Source organism: Poecilia reticulata, chromosome 12, assembly GCF_904066995.2.
Source record: "Poecilia reticulata chromosome 12, P_reticulata-male-v2, whole genome shotgun sequence".
NCBI classification, from domain to species: domain Eukaryota; kingdom Metazoa; phylum Chordata; class Actinopteri; order Cyprinodontiformes; family Poeciliidae; genus Poecilia; species Poecilia reticulata.
In genome coordinates this window covers 11990320-12009646 of record NC_088841.1, presented here as the reverse complement: position 1 = coordinate 12009646, position 19327 = coordinate 11990320, and the positions used below count along the sequence as shown (strand labels likewise).

Below are 19327 nucleotides of genomic sequence, written 5' to 3'. Positions count from 1 at the left end.
GAAGACTAAAGTAACAGAAGAGAATGGTGAAAGAAAACAATATTTTACTGATGGCTACAAAAAAAAATCTTTAATTGGAAAAAGTGCTCTATATTTCCATCTTCCTGAAGTGTCTAAACATTTTACTGGCTGAGCGATGATCAGAAAGGAGAGATGACTGAAGCTTGGCAGCTGTCAAAACATCTGTGTCATCATCCAAAACTGGAATAGCCTGACACCATAAAACATGACTTGTATATGAAGATGTTTACATTGTTTCTTTGCATTAATTTAGATTTTACAGGAATTGCAGGTGATGCAAACCCTTTTTTTATTCTTAAATGAATCAGTTTTTTTTTTTTATCAATCCTTTCTTTTTATGATGACTTGCTACATATTTAGAAGGAACCATTTACAAACCAAGTCCCCTCCCTGTCACATATAGGCAGCATTTTGGTTCAGCAGCAGTTCACACACTGTGCTCCGTCATATCAACATGCTGATCATAAACACCTCATAAATATGAACATCAAAAGCCGAAGAAATCATTAACCTCAGTTCTTCTTCAGGATGCTACACTTAAGAGAAACTCTTCTTTTTTCCATTCAAGTAAAATGTTTCTGTCATTTTAGAGTAGCTTCAAAGAAGCAGGATAATCAATGTATGAATGGATTATACTCTAATGTCAACAGGGGAGGATTACAGTTCTGACTGAAGGTCAGATTACAGACGTGTCGAGATGATTTGCAGTATGTGTGGGAAGACTCTGACCCCCGTGAGCAGAAGTTTTGTCAGTCACTCTTCTGTTTAGTCAGTAGCTCCAGAAAAGAAATCAACTTCTTGTCTGATTCATTAAGTGAATACCTAAATGTTTGCATTACTGCTTCAATCAATCAATGACAGGCACATTTCAGTGTTTGTTGACATGTAAACATCTTGGTGTTGCATTCACCAGGCCTTTTTGTGGCTCATACTGTTGACTTGTTGGCAGGAAGTTCACGGGACTCCCCTGTAAGTCGCCAGCCTCAGCACGTAGTATTTTGCGTGCTCCAACCATAAATCCTCTTTGCACGGCTGGTGATCAAACCTTGATGTAAAGGAGCTTAACAGCAACGGACAGTCAGGCGGGAACCTGCTTCCCTGTTGGTCAGGGTTCAGGTGAACACACACAACTCCGACAGCAGAGAAAGAGAGAGGGACACGGAGGGACACAGACATAGAAGTAGCAACGCAGTCGCATAAAGTGGATGTAGAGTTGCACCAGAAATTAACTGGGAAAAGGAGTTTGCAGAGAAAATGTTTGCAGTTGGACACGTAAACAATGCAAATATGGATGCTTGCTTACAGTTTGAACTATGACTCGTCTTTGAATGTTGTGAAAGCAGGAGGATAAAAGGTAAGAAAGAGAGGGATTTTCAGTTTTGCTGCATTTTTGAACATTTTTTTGGACAGCTTAGACTTCTAGCTGTATACATATATTTGTTTATTTATTAATATTTATTTGATCTAACTGTGAAGTTAAGGAGAAACTGTAATGTATCCACTCTACCAGGACTTTGGTCAGTCATTGATTTGGATTGTTGATATCTGAAGTAAACATGAAATCTATAACATAAGAGCATCTTCTGTTACTGAGTTTCTAACCAACTTCCATCCATCTTTATCCTTATCTTTGTTATGTACAGGTCACCTTTCTCCCTCTTTCCTCCTCCTCTCTTCCTCCCTCCTGCCATCTCTGCGGCGGTTGCCATGGAGAACTCTTCGGTGGCGTCTGCATCGTCTGAGGCAGGAAGCACCCGCTCGCAGGAAATAGAGGAGCTGGAGCGTTTCATCGACAGCTACGTCCTGGAGTACCAGGTGCAGGGCATTCTGGGAGACAAGCCAGATGGAGACGTGGACTTGGACAATGATGGCAAAGAGCCACAGGTTGGATGATGATGTCTGAAATTTATTATTTGTTTGTAGCACCATATGCATACCTAGCTGGTTTCTCTCATTTGTACATGTCACAACTTAATAGAAGCTTTCTAAAGTCTTTAAACCAGCTGCTCATGTTGTTGTGGAAGGGAATGTGCCATCAGTTTAAACTGTAGTTAAATGGAAAATCCAAAGGCAATAGTGACATGTAGAGTGTGAAGAATAACACCGATTGACTGCGTGTGTAGGGGGAGTTATAGTTGGTCAGACAGTGCAATATATTTAGCAGAAGCTTTTGGCATGTAGTCATAAATTATATTTTAAATAGGTAAGAACACAAAAGTAGAAACCAAAGTAAAACAGCATAACTATATCTCCTTTTCTTTTTCTCCATCAGTGGACAGATGACTGCATCAACCAGAGAGATGGTAGTTGGACATCATCTCAAGGGAGAGGCTCCTCTAAACGTGTAAGTTTTACCTCCATGTTCCAGCATTCTGCTCATCTCTCACTAAACACACTAATCAAACTTTTTAGTTTCTCTTTACATATGTCTCTGTCCTGTTGTCTGACAATGTCAAGGGTCTCAGTTGAAATAGTTTTAAACTCAACTCACGTTTAAAGCTGCAGTATGTAACTTTCACGAAAATATGTTTCTTGCATATTTGTTAGAAGTGTCACCATGTCGTGACGGCATGGTATGAGACAGATGATCTGTGATGAGATCGAGTTCTTTCACTTCCTCCCAGTGCTGCTTTTGCCTTCTAAAACAAATGCACTGCTCCCTGTCAAAAACAAGCAATCAGAGCTGGAGGATGGTCTTTGTACTAGTCAGTCAGCATGTGCTTTTATATACTATATAGGTATCAGTTATTGACTAAATGCATTTATAAAGAGTTTTTTTTTTTCACTACAACATCTTTATTAGTATTTGCTGGTGCAAAAATATCCACTTTATTTTTGATGACGATGTATTTATAAGCGTTTGAATGTTTTCAAATTTTTTTACAGCAATTCTGTCCGCTTGTCTGCATGTCGACACTGGTAGTCCAAGCTTTGAGTAATTTACAGTTCATCAGTCTGTGTGGAAGGAGCAGTCAGTGTATGTCCTGAATGATTATCATGGGAGATGATTGTGGTACAGCAAGTGATTGAATTTTCTGTGAAACATTAGTGAAGCTTTACAGTGTTTTTCTTTCTTCAAAATAATAAAGAGTCCTTTGGGCTGTGAGGCCATGTAATGGAAAAAGTTAGAGTATAACAAATTCACATTCTGCGTATCAGTAATTTATTTGTCCAGGTGAATGGACTCCATCTGCCTCATTACTAATTCTGATATTTTTAGTGAGTCAGATGGTAAGGCTTGGAGAATGTTGTGGGCATTGTGCTATGGTAAAGAAACTGAAGAGTCAGAGAAATGTTGGTTAGTTATTTATATCATTGCAATTTTCAATGATGGCATCATAGCTTCCTGTTCTCCTGATATCATCAAGCTCTAACCCTCTTTGACTACATGCTGAGCTTGAAGGATTATTACTAAGTTAACAATGCCATTCAATCAGTCACACACTGTCACTACAGTATATATCTGGAATGTAATTCATTATTTAGACGTGAATTTGTCTTATACTGCATGAGTGAAATGATTTGATTATTTTTTGTGTATAAATTGGATCAGTTTGTTTTGTAAAGTGTTTTAACGACATTTGTTGTTTGGCACAGGATGAGTGGGAACACAGCAGTAACGGCAGTACCGGCTCCAGACCCAGTTCAGGTTCCAGACCAGGATCCAGCTCCCGCTCTGGCAGCAGAGGCCGAAACAACCAACTAAAAGGATCTCCCAAGGTACGGAAATATTCATTCTTTTTCTTGTCCTGTTTGTTTCTTTAGTAATTGTATGTTCAGCAAAAACAATAAAAATCCTTACAAATCAAATGGTAGTTATTGTTCATGGTCTTACAGTAGATTTTTCACACAGAATTACTGACAAATCTTTAAGTAAAATTACACGGTTGTATGAGTTAACAGGTTTTGAGCTTAACCTGGAGGTCTGTTGGTTTTAACTGGTTGCTCTACTTCTCATTTCTGGAGCTGCAGTAGGAAGAAGATGAAATGCATAAAAGCAATTTTGACAGAAGTTGTTTTTTATCCTTCTAGAACGGCAACAATGATGTCGCCTTTGACATCTTGGGGACAGACATATGGGCTGCAAACACAATGGACTCGCATGGGTAGGTGCCACACAATGCAGTTAAACATGTTTTATACTTTTCCATGTGGCAGTTAATTTAAGCCCAGTTTCTTCTAGTGTCTTTAACTTACTTATCACAATTTTCAGATTTTTCTTGTTCATGTGTGAAATGTGTGTCTCTGTTGTAGAGGTGCGGGCTGGGACGTACAGCCAGAAAAATTGGATTTTAGTCATTTCCACAGGAAACACTTCAGACCAATGCCTAAGCAGCTACCTCACATTGACAGAGAGCGGTAAGATTCTGTCTTTATACATTTGTGGTAAATAGACCAACTACTCGGTGTGTGGTTTTGGTTACTTTGTGGTATTAGAAATATGAAATGCAAATTAATAATAATTTATAAGCTAATAACATCTCATGTCTTTTCCTTTCAGCATGAGCAAAAACAAGTTTGCAGAGGATGACGGGATAGACATGAATGATTTGGAGAGGTTCTTACCTCATCTACGCTCCGTAAGTTGTAGACATTTTTTCCTTTGTAAAACTGAGTGCAGCTTTTGTTTTGCTCCAACACTTAATAAATCTTACTATCGTTAGAATAATGTTTAATAATTTTAAACAAACAAGCTTTATTGCTACAGCTCAACTCCAAGTAGCACCTTTGTAATCTAGTTGTTATAGGCTGCCCTCTGGTGGCCGATTAAGGAAATATTGAGCATATGCTGAACAGATCTGGCACTGGAATAGGGAAAAGTATTTATTTGCTATACTATGTTTCTAGTTTAGGAGCTCTTTTATTGGTGAATGAATAGCTGGGGAGAGTTAAATAGTTAAACAAAAGGACCATCTAATATTGATCAGGCTGTGGACTGAAAATGAGTGAGAAGCAGCTCAAGAAAAACTAAACAAACACATTCAGAGTACCTGTTAATGAAGAGCTCTTAACAGATTACCAAAAGCTCCAGCTTCATGAAAACAAAGTTCTAACAAAATGTGGTTCAAAGTGGCAGGCCACGTCTTCAGATTTAACACTTTGTTCATAAATGAAGTTTTGGTGACACCTGGTGGTGAGATGTTAATATGGAATATTCTCAGCTTTATGCATATATTCATAATTTATTTCTGTAAATGTTTTTGCCTGTTTTTATATAGATTACAAATATGTTGGGGTTTTTTATTATGTAAACTGTATTTTCATACCAATCAATACCTTCTTGATATGACTTTCCTTAAATGAAAAAAATGGTAAACTTGCAACATTTTAATAAATTAATGAATGGATCCATTTTTTGTAGATCTGGGCAATTTTAAAGTAAAGATAATTGAACCGTTTCCAGACAGAGCGTAAAGATGCTAACTTTTAGCATCTTTATGGTCTGAATATCCAACACCTGCATTTAGTCTCATATTTATGAGTTTATGTGTTTGAATTCAAAGACAGTCAACAGGGTGGAATTTGTTTGTGTGCTATATGTCTATCAAGAATATCGCTTGATACACGTAGGAAAATTATATTGTAGCTGTCAGAAATATTTGGGGTCATTGAAAGTTGACCAAATAAGGATATGAGTTGTTTCAGTTCCTACTGTATGTCCTGCAGTGTGAGAGGTCCGCACAATAACAGCTTCCTGATGTCATTACTCAGTACTTCTGAGTATGATGTGTCTGGCTTGAACTGAGTGAAATTGATTTTGCAGCTGTTAAAGCCCGAGCCGAGTACAAGGTATGAAGCTCTGTGTTTTTCCACAGTGGATTTTGATCTAATCAGGTGGCAGGGTTCACCTTATGTCACCTCGATGGCCATTCTCTTTTCCTGCCCTGCTTTCCGAGTCAAAATGTTTTCCCTCGCTCATAGTGGTCAAGCTCCAGGGTCTTCATCCTTCCTTCCCCTCTTGCCCTCTGTGTTGAGATTGTGTTTTGCCTTTTACACTCTTTCAGCAGAGATATTTCTTGTTGAGCTACCAAGTTGGCAGTGCTCACTGTGTAGTTCCTGAATCTAAGTTGCGGTTTCCGTTCATTCAGTAGAACCAGAAGTAAGATGGAGTAAGCTGCTTTTGTCTGTTGTGCTAGGGATCAGATTTATGTTGATTTGGAGACACTGTGAGGTACTTCCCCCCCCGACATCCTCATCTGTTCCCAAACTACATCACCTTTGGTACCATACATTTCACATTTTGCCCATTTTTATCAGCCTAGATAAAAAAGTAGGCCTTAAATCCTTTTTTATATGGGCACAGCAATGTAAATTATTTGAACCTACTCTGATAAATACTCACAGAGTCAATTAAGACTGATTTTGTGGCTTTTTCTGCTATCGTAAAACAAATCACACACAGAATGAAGACGTGAAAGAGTTTAGACTCAATTCAGTGTGTTAAACAAATAAAAAACAAACTTTAATGCTGAATCAGAAGTCAGAATTCAGCATTATAAAATGTTATTGAAAATATGTAGGAATTGCGTATAGTAGGACTTCAGATCTAAAAGTGAGATTTTATTTATCTGGACAACACTACCTATGCTACGCCTGGCATTACCAGACTATCATTTCTGGAGTAGAATCATGAAAGTGCTGCCCAATTTTGAGAGAATTAGGATAGAGCATCATTATTATTAACATTTGTGTTGCTTTCGCTGCATTTGATCAGAACTCAAAAAGCTTACATTTTGAACTTTTTTTTAAGAAATACTTTACTTTAAAGCTGTTTGTTTTATGGGTTCTCTGTATCCTAGTTTTATTTTGAGTTTTGGTTCTGTGGTGCCACCTGGTGGTCCAAATGTAAAAAAAAAAAAAAATCTACCTTGAATGATTACAATACTGTACATTTAACACGTAAAAATACACAGAGCTATTGAACCATTTCCCTATATTATAAGTGCAGTTTCAGAGTTAGTTAAAAAAAAAATATATATATATATATATATATATTAGAAATTCTTTTTAAAACATTCTCACTTTTTGTATTGTTTGAAAATGTCATGTAGTTTTCTCCATCATTGCTACCTGAACTCACACAAAAGGAGAAAAATTATATATATAAAGAAAATAATATACACTGCTCAAAAAAATAAAGGGAACACTTAAGTGTTCACTTAAGTGTTTAAGTGTTCCCTTTATTTTTTGAGCAGTGTATATTGGGAAAAAAATGTGTACCTGTTTAGTACTCTTGTGGCTTTGTTTTACCACACAGTTATCACCTGAAAGTGTTTAGTCTTGTGTTAATCTGTTCTTTTTAAAGGTTACAGTAGGATCTCTGAAAGGTCTGAAAGTGTCATGAATCATGGATCATAAGGGGTTTAATTTAAGCCTTAAATCTTAAATAAAATACACTGTGTTACATTTCAAATTACATTAAATTGTGTAGTCCAATGTCAATAATAAATAGTATTGATAAATATTAAATCAACAGTATTTTACTATTGCTTTATTATATTTATTATTTTGACATTTTCTCTTTAAAGCACAAATGCTGTTTGTTTATTTCTAAGGTATAAACCTCTGAGAGCTTATATAAGCATCAAATCACAGATTTAGACTGGGCCCTCTGTTGACATTCCTCTGTTTCCCAATAGAAGCACATTCAGATCTTCGGCACAGTTTGTGACGTTATACAAACTTAGGCACAAGCGGCAAGAAAATATGTATGAAATATCCACCAGCATTTGCTCAGTCACAATGCAAGACAACCAGATGCAGAAACACGTTTCCAGTCATCACTTCCAGTCCCTGAATGGTGGGACTTCATCATCCAACATCCGTGTCTGCATTCCACACTTCATGCTAACATTTACTTCCCTTTTCCAGAAGACAGAATGGACACACAAATAGCCCAGGGAAGTAGCAAATATCCCATTTGTGTGTATGTGTGCGTGTGGGTGTGTGTGTGGGTGGGTGGGTGGGTGTGCATGCAGCTCTGTGAAAAAGTGCTTCCTCCCTTTGCTCTCCGATTCTGCCAGACCTCGTTTGGCCTCTCTGGAATGTCAGCCTGCACGCACAATAACCCTGCCTTCACGTCCAATCTCAGTTCGTAATGACAGAACTATCCAGAGGTCAGGGAGCAAGTAGTTGATCTGCGCATTCATGTCACGTGTAACAATGATGGCTTAAAAAAAAATTAGACGTGAAACCAGCGAGCACGCAGTTTATTGCTCTATTTATTCAAAATACGACTTTTTCTTACTGTTCATAGAACGCGAAATTATGACATATGCTTTAAGAGCGCTGATGTGTTATGACTTTGCCTAAAAGATATGCCAATATTCTGTCAGGAACAGATAGCTCTTAAGTTCAGCTTCAGCACAGTTTACTGATTTTTTTTTTTTTTTTTTTGTAAAATCGAAAGTCATTCAGGCAACGGTGCTGATTGAGGGGAGTCACTTCAGGTCAGTAAGTGGTTCTTCAGTGTGTGACAGAATGAGTTGTCTTCTAGCCCTGTCAACATGAACTTGGATAATAAGCAAAACAGATTGTCTGCTGTGTGCGTACCGCCTGTGCACAGGCACAGAGTCTTTGCTGAAGAAAAAAATTGATTTTTAAAGAAGGTTTAACAAAGTTGATTTAGTTTTTTTTTTTCTTTTTTTCTTACTTTTCCAGAAATCACCACAACTGTTATTCTTCCCCACCCTTTATTAGTGTTCATTATGTTTATCTGTTTCATTTTATTCTGACTCGTTTTTCATGTATTGTCAGATATTAGCCGATTCAAACTTTAGCTATTTACAGAGAATCTATAACCTAGGACTTCTTTAGCCATTTTCAATATGTTTTCTTTTGAATTTGAATGTAGTTATCAACAGAAATGATTGCAGTCTTGCGTTTTTTGTTTTTTTTTTTAATAAAAGTTCTAGTTTTTTTTTTTTAAATATTGAGAGATGTGTTACTCAGACTCAACTCACCCACCTCAGAAGGGGTCTGATGAATATTGTTCTTAAGGCATCTTGAGGGAAGTGAAAACTGTATTCGGTGTTGTTTGGAAATGAAAGGATTGCTCGATGTGCATGTCAGTGCCACGTGTGACCAGATCTTAGGGTTTTCTGCAACGGAACCTATTTCTGATTAGATCTGGTGGTAAGATGTATTTTCGGATCGTTTCCATCAGATAGCTACAGGGAGATACACAGAGAGTACAATGTAGTCATAATAATAAAATTATATAACAATTGAAATTTTTCCAATTAGTAAAGCTTACTTAACTGCACAAATTTACTCACAAAAACTTCAAAATATATTTACATGGTTATTTCAGATGCACTTTACTTATTTTGTTACTCCAAAGGATAGAACGCAAGAAAAAAAGTTTTTAATTCGGACCAATTTAAAAGATTTGAGTTTTATTTTAGTTGTGTCCAATAACAACCTGTCTTTTGATGTTCTGAACTCTTTGACTTCTTGAATGATGACTCACTTTGTTATGAGAACATTAATGCACAATAACATCTAAAAAAATAAAAATAAAAAAAGCCAAATTTAGAACTGCTTCATCTATTTGAACTTGAGGCCAGTAAGGCAGTCCAACTCATCATTAAATGTGGAGTGTGCCACAGAATTAGCCAACGAGTGGAGGGAGTCGGAGGAGAGGAGGGGAAAGTGGCTGGTCACTTAGGACACATCCGGTCTCTGGTGTGTGAACAAAGCAGTGCGACTGGGGAACAAAGCCAGAGTCTGGAACTGAGATGTTGCAGACTGGTCGGCCCCTCAGTCTGGAAGTGTACGTGCTGCAGGGCAGGACTTCAATTCTGAAGGGATGCTGGGGGCAGGGAGACTTGCTGTGGGTCTGTCGGTCAGCTGCCAGTTTGGCTTATGCCTTAATTACAGTGCCAATAGATGCATTTTGCTCTCCCAATGGATTCCAACTCATCTAAATCTTAATCCTTATTTTCTTATTTAAAATTTTTTACCATCAAACACCTCACTTGGCTTTGTTTCTCCCTATTAATTGTTTCCTTCACTTCTGACCGTCATCATCAGCACTGAGATCTGCCCTCTTCAATGTTCTCCTTCATGGCGTCCTTCACTTCTCCCCTCCATCCTTCATATGTTGGTAGGCAGCAGAACAATGTCCAGGGGGTCATGGTGACCGGTAGCCCCCTGCCTTTTGTAACTTCCCACCATTGTTCCTGCTTCTGCTACTTATTGGCTCCTCCACTTTATTAACCGCTCACACATTGAGTTAATCACCAGCGTTCATGTTTGTCTCCAGAATCTCAGCATGAGGAAATTCTGCAGACTTGAGTACCTGCATGTAAGCCAGATACCTAGCAAGGCATGTGTGACCAGTTACATGGACATATTCAGTAACTCCTGATTGGTGACTTGCTTTTTGCTTAAAAATAGAAACAAGAATTGATGGATTGCTGTGAGTTCAGTACCATGCTCTCTCTTAGGTCCTTGTAACAGATGGAGGACTTAATTGTGCCTTGTTGCATTTTGTTATCTTTACCAAATTATTACTAGCATGATAAGGGTTGCATAAAAATTGAGTATAAATTATTTTACATACAATGGCACACACTGTATACTTTTTTTATGCGTGAGGCCAACTGACATGTAATCAGCAACGAAACATTCGTCTTCTGGATGATTGAGGATGTGGATCCCTTTTTAGATTCTTTGCATAAAATATTTTCAGCACCTTTGAAGATATCTAGAAATGTCTTTGGACTGCGGGGCATCCGCAAAGTGCATCTGCAATTGGAATAAATTACATTAATAAACATTCGCTGTTAGCCGCAGCTTGAAAACATTCAACATCCGTGTGGGAAAACATTGTCCACTGTATTTTTACGAGGTGCTATTCCGTAACTGGAAAAACGTGACTGGAAAAAATGGAGTTCACACAAATATTGAGGCTTTCTGAGATTTTATAAGGAAAAGATAAGGGTACAGAAACCCAAACTATGATCTCCAAGTCTGTAAAGACGACGCTGTTGCTAATTAAAAATTAGATTACATTTTGGAAACTAAAATATATAATTTTGTATGGATTTGGTTAAGTCAGTTGCAAAAATAAGAAAGTGTTTTAGGATGGCGCTAGGATTCTTTGGTAATGCCATTAAGAAATTGTATTGACATGTAATCGATTTATTTTTTATTATTATTATCACCAGTACGTCAGCTGTAGCCGATTTCAGTCTTCCTAATGAAACTACATTGCTAGAATACCCTGACACAGAGTAAAACATAGCTTCACCACTTGTAAGTAAGGTTTATCTGAGCCGACACATGCAGTTGCTGCTGTCTTTAAAAAAAACAACAACAAAAAACTGCTGCAGCAATTGGCAAATATTATCATTCTTACATTCTGCTTTCTTGTTAATCTGGACAAAATATTTCAATACAGTTTAAGATAGCTGTGTAAAAGACATTACTGTAGTAACAGATTAGTTTGCAAAGCAGATGACACTACCTTTCACTGTAAACGTCGCTGTAAATGGTCCAAAACACTTCTAGAAAAAATTTACTCTGTAGATATTCAAAATGGATATGCACATTTAATGCTGGAAGTTGATACTGACTGTTTAAAAATGCAGTGTTTTGGAATTGCCTCGTAAAATTCAAACGTGAAAAACATTGATGCAAAAAGTTTAAAAAGTATCTGTGGGAAAAAGTTAAAATTGTGGGGAAAAAGTGGTACAAAAAGTTGTAATTTGTGATGGTCAGAACCGTGATCCCTGCTGAATGACTTTATGGTTTTCCCCAAATCTAAAAACATTTTAAGAGCTTTCTGTTTCTTTCTTTTTCAAAACTTTACTTAAACCTGTGCAACTTCTTCAACAGATGAGATTTACACCCTGATCTACAGTCACATTCAGCAGGTGATCAGTGATGAAAGAGAAGCGTGTGAAATCTTGACATCTATGCCTTATTTATTATGCAATCTGAGGCCTCGGCCACAAAGGAATATACAGGTACTTCAAAGAAAGAAGAAGGTGGCAACAGGGGATGGGCCATCGTGGGATCAGAGTGTCAGAGAGTGAAAAAGGAAGAAAAGACCAGTGGTGCCCTATAGAGAAGCAATCTCTGCTGAAGCAGCAGCTTTCAAATACGTAGAGCTCAGTTGGCATCCCTCAGAGAGATGAACAAAGACATCGATCATACATCCTCTGCTCGTCTGATGCTTTGTGTGTGCGTGTGTGATCTGGTTTGCTTTAGGTTTCAAAGAGGCAGAATAAAGAAGATGCAGCTTTTGAATGCAACTCATTAAAATCCATCTCTAATAGATTAAACACTTTCTGTGTCCGATTTATATTTACTACAATTAAATAATAATAATAAAAAAAGATCACTCGATTGAGAGAAATGGGAGAAGTTATTCCGGCCTTGTATCAGCGTATGCGCTACAACTCCCTTTGTGTGCTTCGCTACGTGTTCGCTATCTTGTATTTACAGCCTCCCTCGCAGTCATTCTTGCTCTTTCTCTCCCCTCAGTTCTCAACGGTCTGTCCTGCAGTGCCACCCCCGGGGTAGTTTTAAATTTATTGCTTTTGGCCGACGTCCCTGGCAGCATAAATAAGCCTGGAGAAACAATGGACTAACTGACTGAGCATCATACCAGAATTGTTACGCATAAGAAGCGACAGGAAAGCATTCACTTCACTTTCCACTGCTACTGCAGTGAAAGTTCACTAATCATTATTTTCTGTTTCTATTTTTCACATTTCCATCTCCAGGAGCTTTTCTCATTTCCTAACTTTCCTTCCTGGCCACTTATACTTCTACCACGCTACTGATTGGCTCAGCAGAGCGACCTGAGTCATTTCCAGAACCTTGACGAAAAAAATCCTTTGAAAAGTTCATACCTCTCTCGATGATTTTCAGATTATCTCACTTGGTTATCCTTTTAGAAGCTAAATACTTTGAATCTCTTTGGGTTTGTCACATTGGTTCATGTTTGGCCAAATCAGATGATGTAAGATGACAATATCTATAGTTACCGTGGCCTGGGTTGTGAAGTTGGAAAATTTATTTTTGGTTATGGACTTCATTGTGGGTATGTCAAAATGATGCCAACTTCCACTCAATGATTAAAAAACACAGAAATGTTTCTTTCTGAAATCTTTTTTTTTTAGTTTGTTAAAAAATAGAAGACAAAAAAAGAGAAAAAGTTACACAAGTGTATGTAAATCCAGAAAGTTTCCTTCTGTCAATTTTCTACCATCACTCTCCCACTCACAATTTGCACTCCCACACCACCACTGTCCTTGTCACGTCCACAGTGGTCATGCTGCCACTTTGGAGTGAAGAGGTTTCCTGGCAGGGGACCACGGCAGCTCATGGCTTCCTTTGATCTACACAGCATCCGCTGCTACCTGCAGATAACCTATTCTCACCCACAGTGTGTTCTCTTGGTAACACTTTATGTGAAGGGGGGTGAATATTGTCATGACACTGTCATAAACATGACATAACACATGTCATGAACATGCATAAGCCTTCATGAATATTTATGACTGTTGTCATAAAGCATAATTCGGTAAATTATGACACTTTTAATGCAAAGTTTACATTATTCAAAATGTCTTTATGACAACTTGACATTAACCAAGAAATCATTGCTGTTTAAACTTTACCTTTAATAACACAAAGTTACCTAATTTTTAAAGTGCAATCAGTAATACTTTTATAACAAATCTATATCGGTAATGATTTGTTGGTTAATGTCAAGTTGTCATAACAAAGACATTTTGAATAATGTCAACTTTGTATTAAAAGTGTCATAATTTACCGAATGACGCATAATGACAACAGTCATAAATATTCATGAAGGCTTATTCATGTTCATGACAGATGTTATGTCATGTTTATGACAGTGTCATGACAGTCTTATTCACTCACCCCTGTTCAAATAAAGTGTAACCGTTCTCTTTAAGCCAGTTTTATATCAGTTTCTTACCAACAGTGGAGTGAGAAAGTATACTCCCTTTTCTATGTTCTTTTTTCTTTGTCACATTTAAATGTTCCACCTGAAATACAACATGCCATTTTCAACTGATTCGATCTTATTTGATGACATTTTTCTGAAAATGTCATCAAACAGCGAAAACAAGCAGAGAGGAATGAACCAAAATACCTTCATAGCAATGAAACGATTTGCGGTCAAATGTTGTCGACACTCTTTGGCCGTGCTGCCTAGTGTTGAACAGTGAGTTGTGAAGCTTAGGGAGCACTGACTTTATCTCATTGGGAGAGGTTGTTTTGGCTTGCTTTTTTTTTTTTTTAATAAATAAACCATAATTTTCAAACTTCTTTTTGTAGTTAAGTTTGTAAAGATTTTTTTGCGTGTTAGTAAAATTTATTTCATCTGAACATTTAAGAGGGACAATAAAAATGATTACATCTTCACTGGTTTTTGCAAAACAAGAATACAAAATATAAGATTTACAAATTCATAAATTATTAGTATTTTGTGTTGCCATGTTGTTTTACATGTGTATTTTATAAAATCTGAAAGAAAATGCAAGTTTTCTGTTTGCTCTAAGTTATAAATTATATCGCTGTTCAGAACTGTTTTTTGTGAAAATGGAAAATTTAGTTTTTGGAAAACATTATAAGCAGATTAACTTTATCTATAGAAAGTCTTCATGCAGTCTGGGAAAGTAAGGGGCTTGAGTTAAGTATTTCAACACCAGAGGGGATCTCAAAAAAATATTTTATTTTGTTTCTCAGTCCATTCATCTGATATTCATTCCTCTCTACTGTCCATCTTGAAATCGATGCAATAGACTGTCCTCTGTTGCTTCATGCCTGTAGGAGAGAGTGCAGCAAAGTCGATGGCTCTATGAAACCGGCAGGGTTACCTTAGACAGGGAACGTTTTACCACTTGCAATAATAAACCAAAGTTTTCTTAATTGTTTCATAACAAGGATCATATTTACAGTTTGATTGCATTGACTTTAGGATATTTCTGTTGAGAAATATATAGATATTTTTGTAAAATGTCTTCAGCTTAGACTTTTGAATCGGCACCATAACTTCTCAGGTTGAATTGAATTGAACCCATATCAGCCTGGAAAGTCTAATCACTTCAAATATCTTTGCGATCAATTCACTGTGAACTTTTATGTTTATGTTTTAAAATGGTCTGTAAACTCTGCAAATTGGACTTTGAAAAAAGAAAATGCAGTTTTGAGGGGGGGAAACATGTCTACCATTTAAAATTAAACAACTATATCTCCAACCTGCAACTGCATTAGTACTCCTACAAGCTAATACACTTTGTATTAGTGTATTAGACATTTTGTACACTGTCTAATACACTTTGTATTAGCTTGTATGCTATAAGATATAACTATAGTTGAAATCAGAAGTATAAATTGTAATCCTTTCTAAATAGCTTTGAAAAATTATTCATCAAGGTTTCCAGTGTGTTGATGTAAATCACGGCCAGCCTCTTACATTTGGGACTTTGCAGACTTTTTTTTCCTCTTTCACCATCTGTCTAGTTTTAATCTCTTACTGGGGCCAGGCGACACCTTTCTCCCAGTGCCCACCTCTCATGTAGCATGTCTTGAACATTACATTGTGTGCACAGCTGTTCATAGTCGGGTTCATTTATGCACTCATCCTTTTCACAACACCGTTCGTCATCGCACACTGCATGTTTACTCAACAAGGCTAGTCCTAGGCCACTCATAACCATGGTAACAGCACATGGTGGTGATGAGCAAAGGAAAACTGGGCTGTTTGACTGACAGAGCCAATGTTTTATGGATGATGGATTTCATATTTCCTTTTCAGAAGAGGTGAACTGTAAAAGCGAGAGGAAATATCCATCACACTGTATTCCATCAGTGGTACGAATTGCTTTGCCTCTTGCCGGGAAAAAAAAAAAATTAATTTAGTCAAATGAAAAATGACTCATTTTGATGTGACTTAGACCCAAGAACTCCTCTCACCTAGTGCCAAAGCATCAAGCTGCTAGGAATATATTTTACAACATTTTTCCACCCCCACCCCCCCACCCCCCTTTTTTTTTTTTTTTTTAAATAATGAAAAAATGCACAGGAGTGAGACTTTCTTGTGGTCTTTGAATATTATTCTGTGAAACAGAAAAAGAGCAATATGAGTTATAATGGTGCCTTCTTGCGTGCAGTTTTTGCTTGTGCGATTGTATTTGACCGCGCATCTTACTTGTTCAGATAATGTTCTCTCAACAGACATTAGAGCTCAGATTCACATCTGTCTGGTGATAAGAAATGGCAATTCTGTCAATGTTAAGATCACCTGTTGTCAGGAAAGAATTCAGACTCATAATAACTCATAATTCATATGTAAAATAAAAACACCAGGTGTAATAAGTTGGAGACATGAAAATCTGTCCACAAATCTAAGCTCTCTTTTACAGTCATATTCTGGTGCGGATGTTAAAAATGCAATAATTTATGTGCATTATTGCCACAATATTCAACTGAAAACGGAGGAAAAGCAAGCAAGAATGTTCCAATTAACATTTAAATGTATTTACAGTCACGAAAATTGCTAGTTTTTACAGCAACTTTCTCTTACACCGTGATTTGTTTCTCACAGGTCTTCCCACCCCTTCCTAATGAGGCTGAGATAGCACACACCAAAAAGCTCTTCCGACGCAGGAGGAACGACCGACGGTAATGTTTACCCACCATGCATACGCCTGCACACACACATACACATGCACCAAAACTTTTCTCGGATAGAGAAATGCTGGAATCACAGCTTAAGCATGTCTCCACAGCCACAATAATGTCTGGAAATGAAAGCACAGTCCAGCTCGGTTTCTCTGTCTGATGTAATAGTGCTGCTTTGCAACCTTTTACCTGATTCAAAGTGGATTTTTTTTGTATTGGTTGTATTTTTTGTAAAATCAAATTTTCCCAGGTCAAGTCTGCCTTCACTGAAACTAGTGAAAGGGGGGCAGGGACCCCTTTTTCGCTCCCTGCCCTGATGTCACTGGAAAACTGTTCTTTAGTTGCTAAGATACGGGCTAAAGAGAAAATATTTTGGTTGTATTTGTGGCTTTGAAAGAGGAAATTATATCCAAACCAAATGGACAAAAACACTTTCATTCCTGTTTTCAAGTCCACAGAATAATTGCGTGTCTCCTGTAAGCTGTTGTGTTTGCTGTACAATAAGCACAGCGCTGGCCTGGTGGAAAGGAAAGAACAAAAAATATCAACGCAGACCAGTAGCCGCTTGCTTAGGTTTCACTCTATTTGTTTTGTGTAGTGGAAGCTGTAACAGAAGACCATCCTGTTTTCTTCTGCTCGCTGCTTTGTGCACACGTCTTTGTACTTAGCACACTTCATTCAGGTTTTACGTAATATTGTGCATCTTTGTTTGCTGTATTCGTGTTTTTAAGTATAGCTCTTGCTACCAAAAGAGGATTCTAGTTTAAACACTAAAAGGGGTAATGGTAGTTTTGTGGGGATTATTTACTCCCTTTATGCTTGCTAGTGACCAGTCACTTGCTGTGTGTTTTTTCTTCTTTCTTTTTATCAATATTATACAAAACTATGACAAGAAATGGCATATGGTTGATGGATTAAATAAATGCATTAAAAATAAAAGATGCATAGAAATATAGACTTGCATTTAAATAAAGGATTCCTGTACACTACGGTGTTCAGAGTGTTTATTATATCTTAGATTATTATTTAGGATGGTGATGTGGAAAGCAGTGTTTCCCCACCTAATTTATATAACATTTACAAAAATTACAGATTCAAAACAAGTATATCTGTCATTGCATTCTTGCCCATTAAAGTCCATAGTTTCCTCTAGTAAAGAGCAGTTTGGTGCTGCCCTGTTCTTAACTGTTTTCAGAAAGTTTATCGCTATTATTAAGCTAATGTGTAAAAAAAAAAAAAAAAAAAAGAATAGTTGATTTTAAAAGAGACTAGAGTGTTTTGTCTGAAGAACCGCAGAATGCAGGCTAGCACATCAAGCTAACGGGTAATTTAGCAGCTCCTGTCCTATCATCTTATGAGACTCCAGTTTTACTGGATGCTCAGCAGTGCTAATATTGGACACAACAGGCCTATTTACTTAAAAACTTCTCCTAAGTTCAGCTGTTGGTTGTTGCTTTAGTCTCGCACCAGTGTGTACATCTCTAAATATTGTCTAAATCTACCTAATGTTTAAGCTAAAACTGAATTTAATTTTCCATCACTACTTATGACTGAGTATATTATCTTAACATAAATGTGTCCTCCCACTCTCCATGTGGTTATGCTTCACAATAAAAAAACAAATTAAAAAATGTTTTAAGCATCATTAGAACTGTAATAGTACATTAATTCTGTTCCGACCCTATCAAAAACAACTTCAATATCATAATGTTATGGACATTGTGACGTATATTCACAGTATTCACTGAGCAGCAAGAAGACATCAGGATATCACTTACCATTACTTCGTCAACATACTAGATATTATGGTTTTATAAACTAAATGGAGCCCATCTGCCAATCAGAGCAGGCCACGTCAATAATGCACTTTGGGATGGAGGCACATAGGCACGTTTGGTGGGTAGTGAGGTCTAGACTAGGATTTGGCTCAGACAGTGGCGGAGCCATCAGCATAAAGAGGGCAGTCCATCATCAGATGAAGTCAGACCCAGGCGGTATTGGGACAGGCAACACCAGATACCTCAGGAAAGTTTTGCACGAAAGCAAGACAATAACAGTTGGGCCTCAACTGTGAAACAAAGAAGCAAGTCAAGAACCAAGTTGCTGCTTTGTGTCTTTTTTGCTTTTTTTTTTTTTTTTTTTTGATGCAAATAGATGCTTGTTGGCCACATCCCAACTTATATTTCATAATCTCTTACGTAGATGACTTCTTTACCTGATTAGAGGTAAGGTTTAGGTAGTTTCTCTTCAAATTTACATATCAATTTGCTTCAACAGCTCAACTTATAGTTTGATGGTACTTACCAAATTCTTTCTCTCAGAAACAGTAGAGAAAGTACCACTGGTGGTTCTTCTTCCACATTTTGAGGATTATGGCCATGTGGGGATAAAGACCTTAGATCACCAGATAGTCTTTTCATTTTCTTTCTCTAAACCTTAAAGTCATGTTTCTTTATTCAGATGTGCCAACACAATGTACTACAGTAGCCAGACTAAAGAAACAACTATTGGTTTTCTCGTTATACTGAGAAGTATAACGAGATAATACACAAAGTAATAAGTAATAATACACAAAGTATAAGACTTTGCAAATTGATTGTTGGGGAAACAAAAAACAAATGGATAATTATAGGGG

The 19327-nt window shown here is 37.2% G+C and overlaps 1 protein-coding gene across 3 annotated transcripts in view; it reads left to right on the top strand.

The window, feature by feature from the left end:
• Positions 1 to 19327, top strand: part of ctif (CBP80/20-dependent translation initiation factor) — a 49101-nt gene that overhangs the window by 8005 nt on the left and 21769 nt on the right. For 2 of the 3 annotated variants that reach the window (XM_008424482.3, XM_008424481.2), the window contains exons 2-8: positions 1665 to 1905; positions 2294 to 2365; positions 3619 to 3741; positions 4054 to 4127; positions 4276 to 4380; positions 4523 to 4601; positions 16616 to 16692. In XM_008424482.3, the coding sequence (XP_008422704.2) occupies positions 1729 to 1905; positions 2294 to 2365; positions 3619 to 3741; positions 4054 to 4127; positions 4276 to 4380; positions 4523 to 4601; positions 16616 to 16692 (707 nt within the window). In that variant the 5' untranslated portion in view covers positions 1665 to 1728. Of the gene's footprint in view, positions 1 to 970; positions 1376 to 1664; positions 1906 to 2293; positions 2366 to 3618; positions 3742 to 4053; positions 4128 to 4275; positions 4381 to 4522; positions 4602 to 16615; positions 16693 to 19327 lie in introns of all 3 variants that reach the window. The other variant, XM_081613413.1, reaches the window with a different exon arrangement.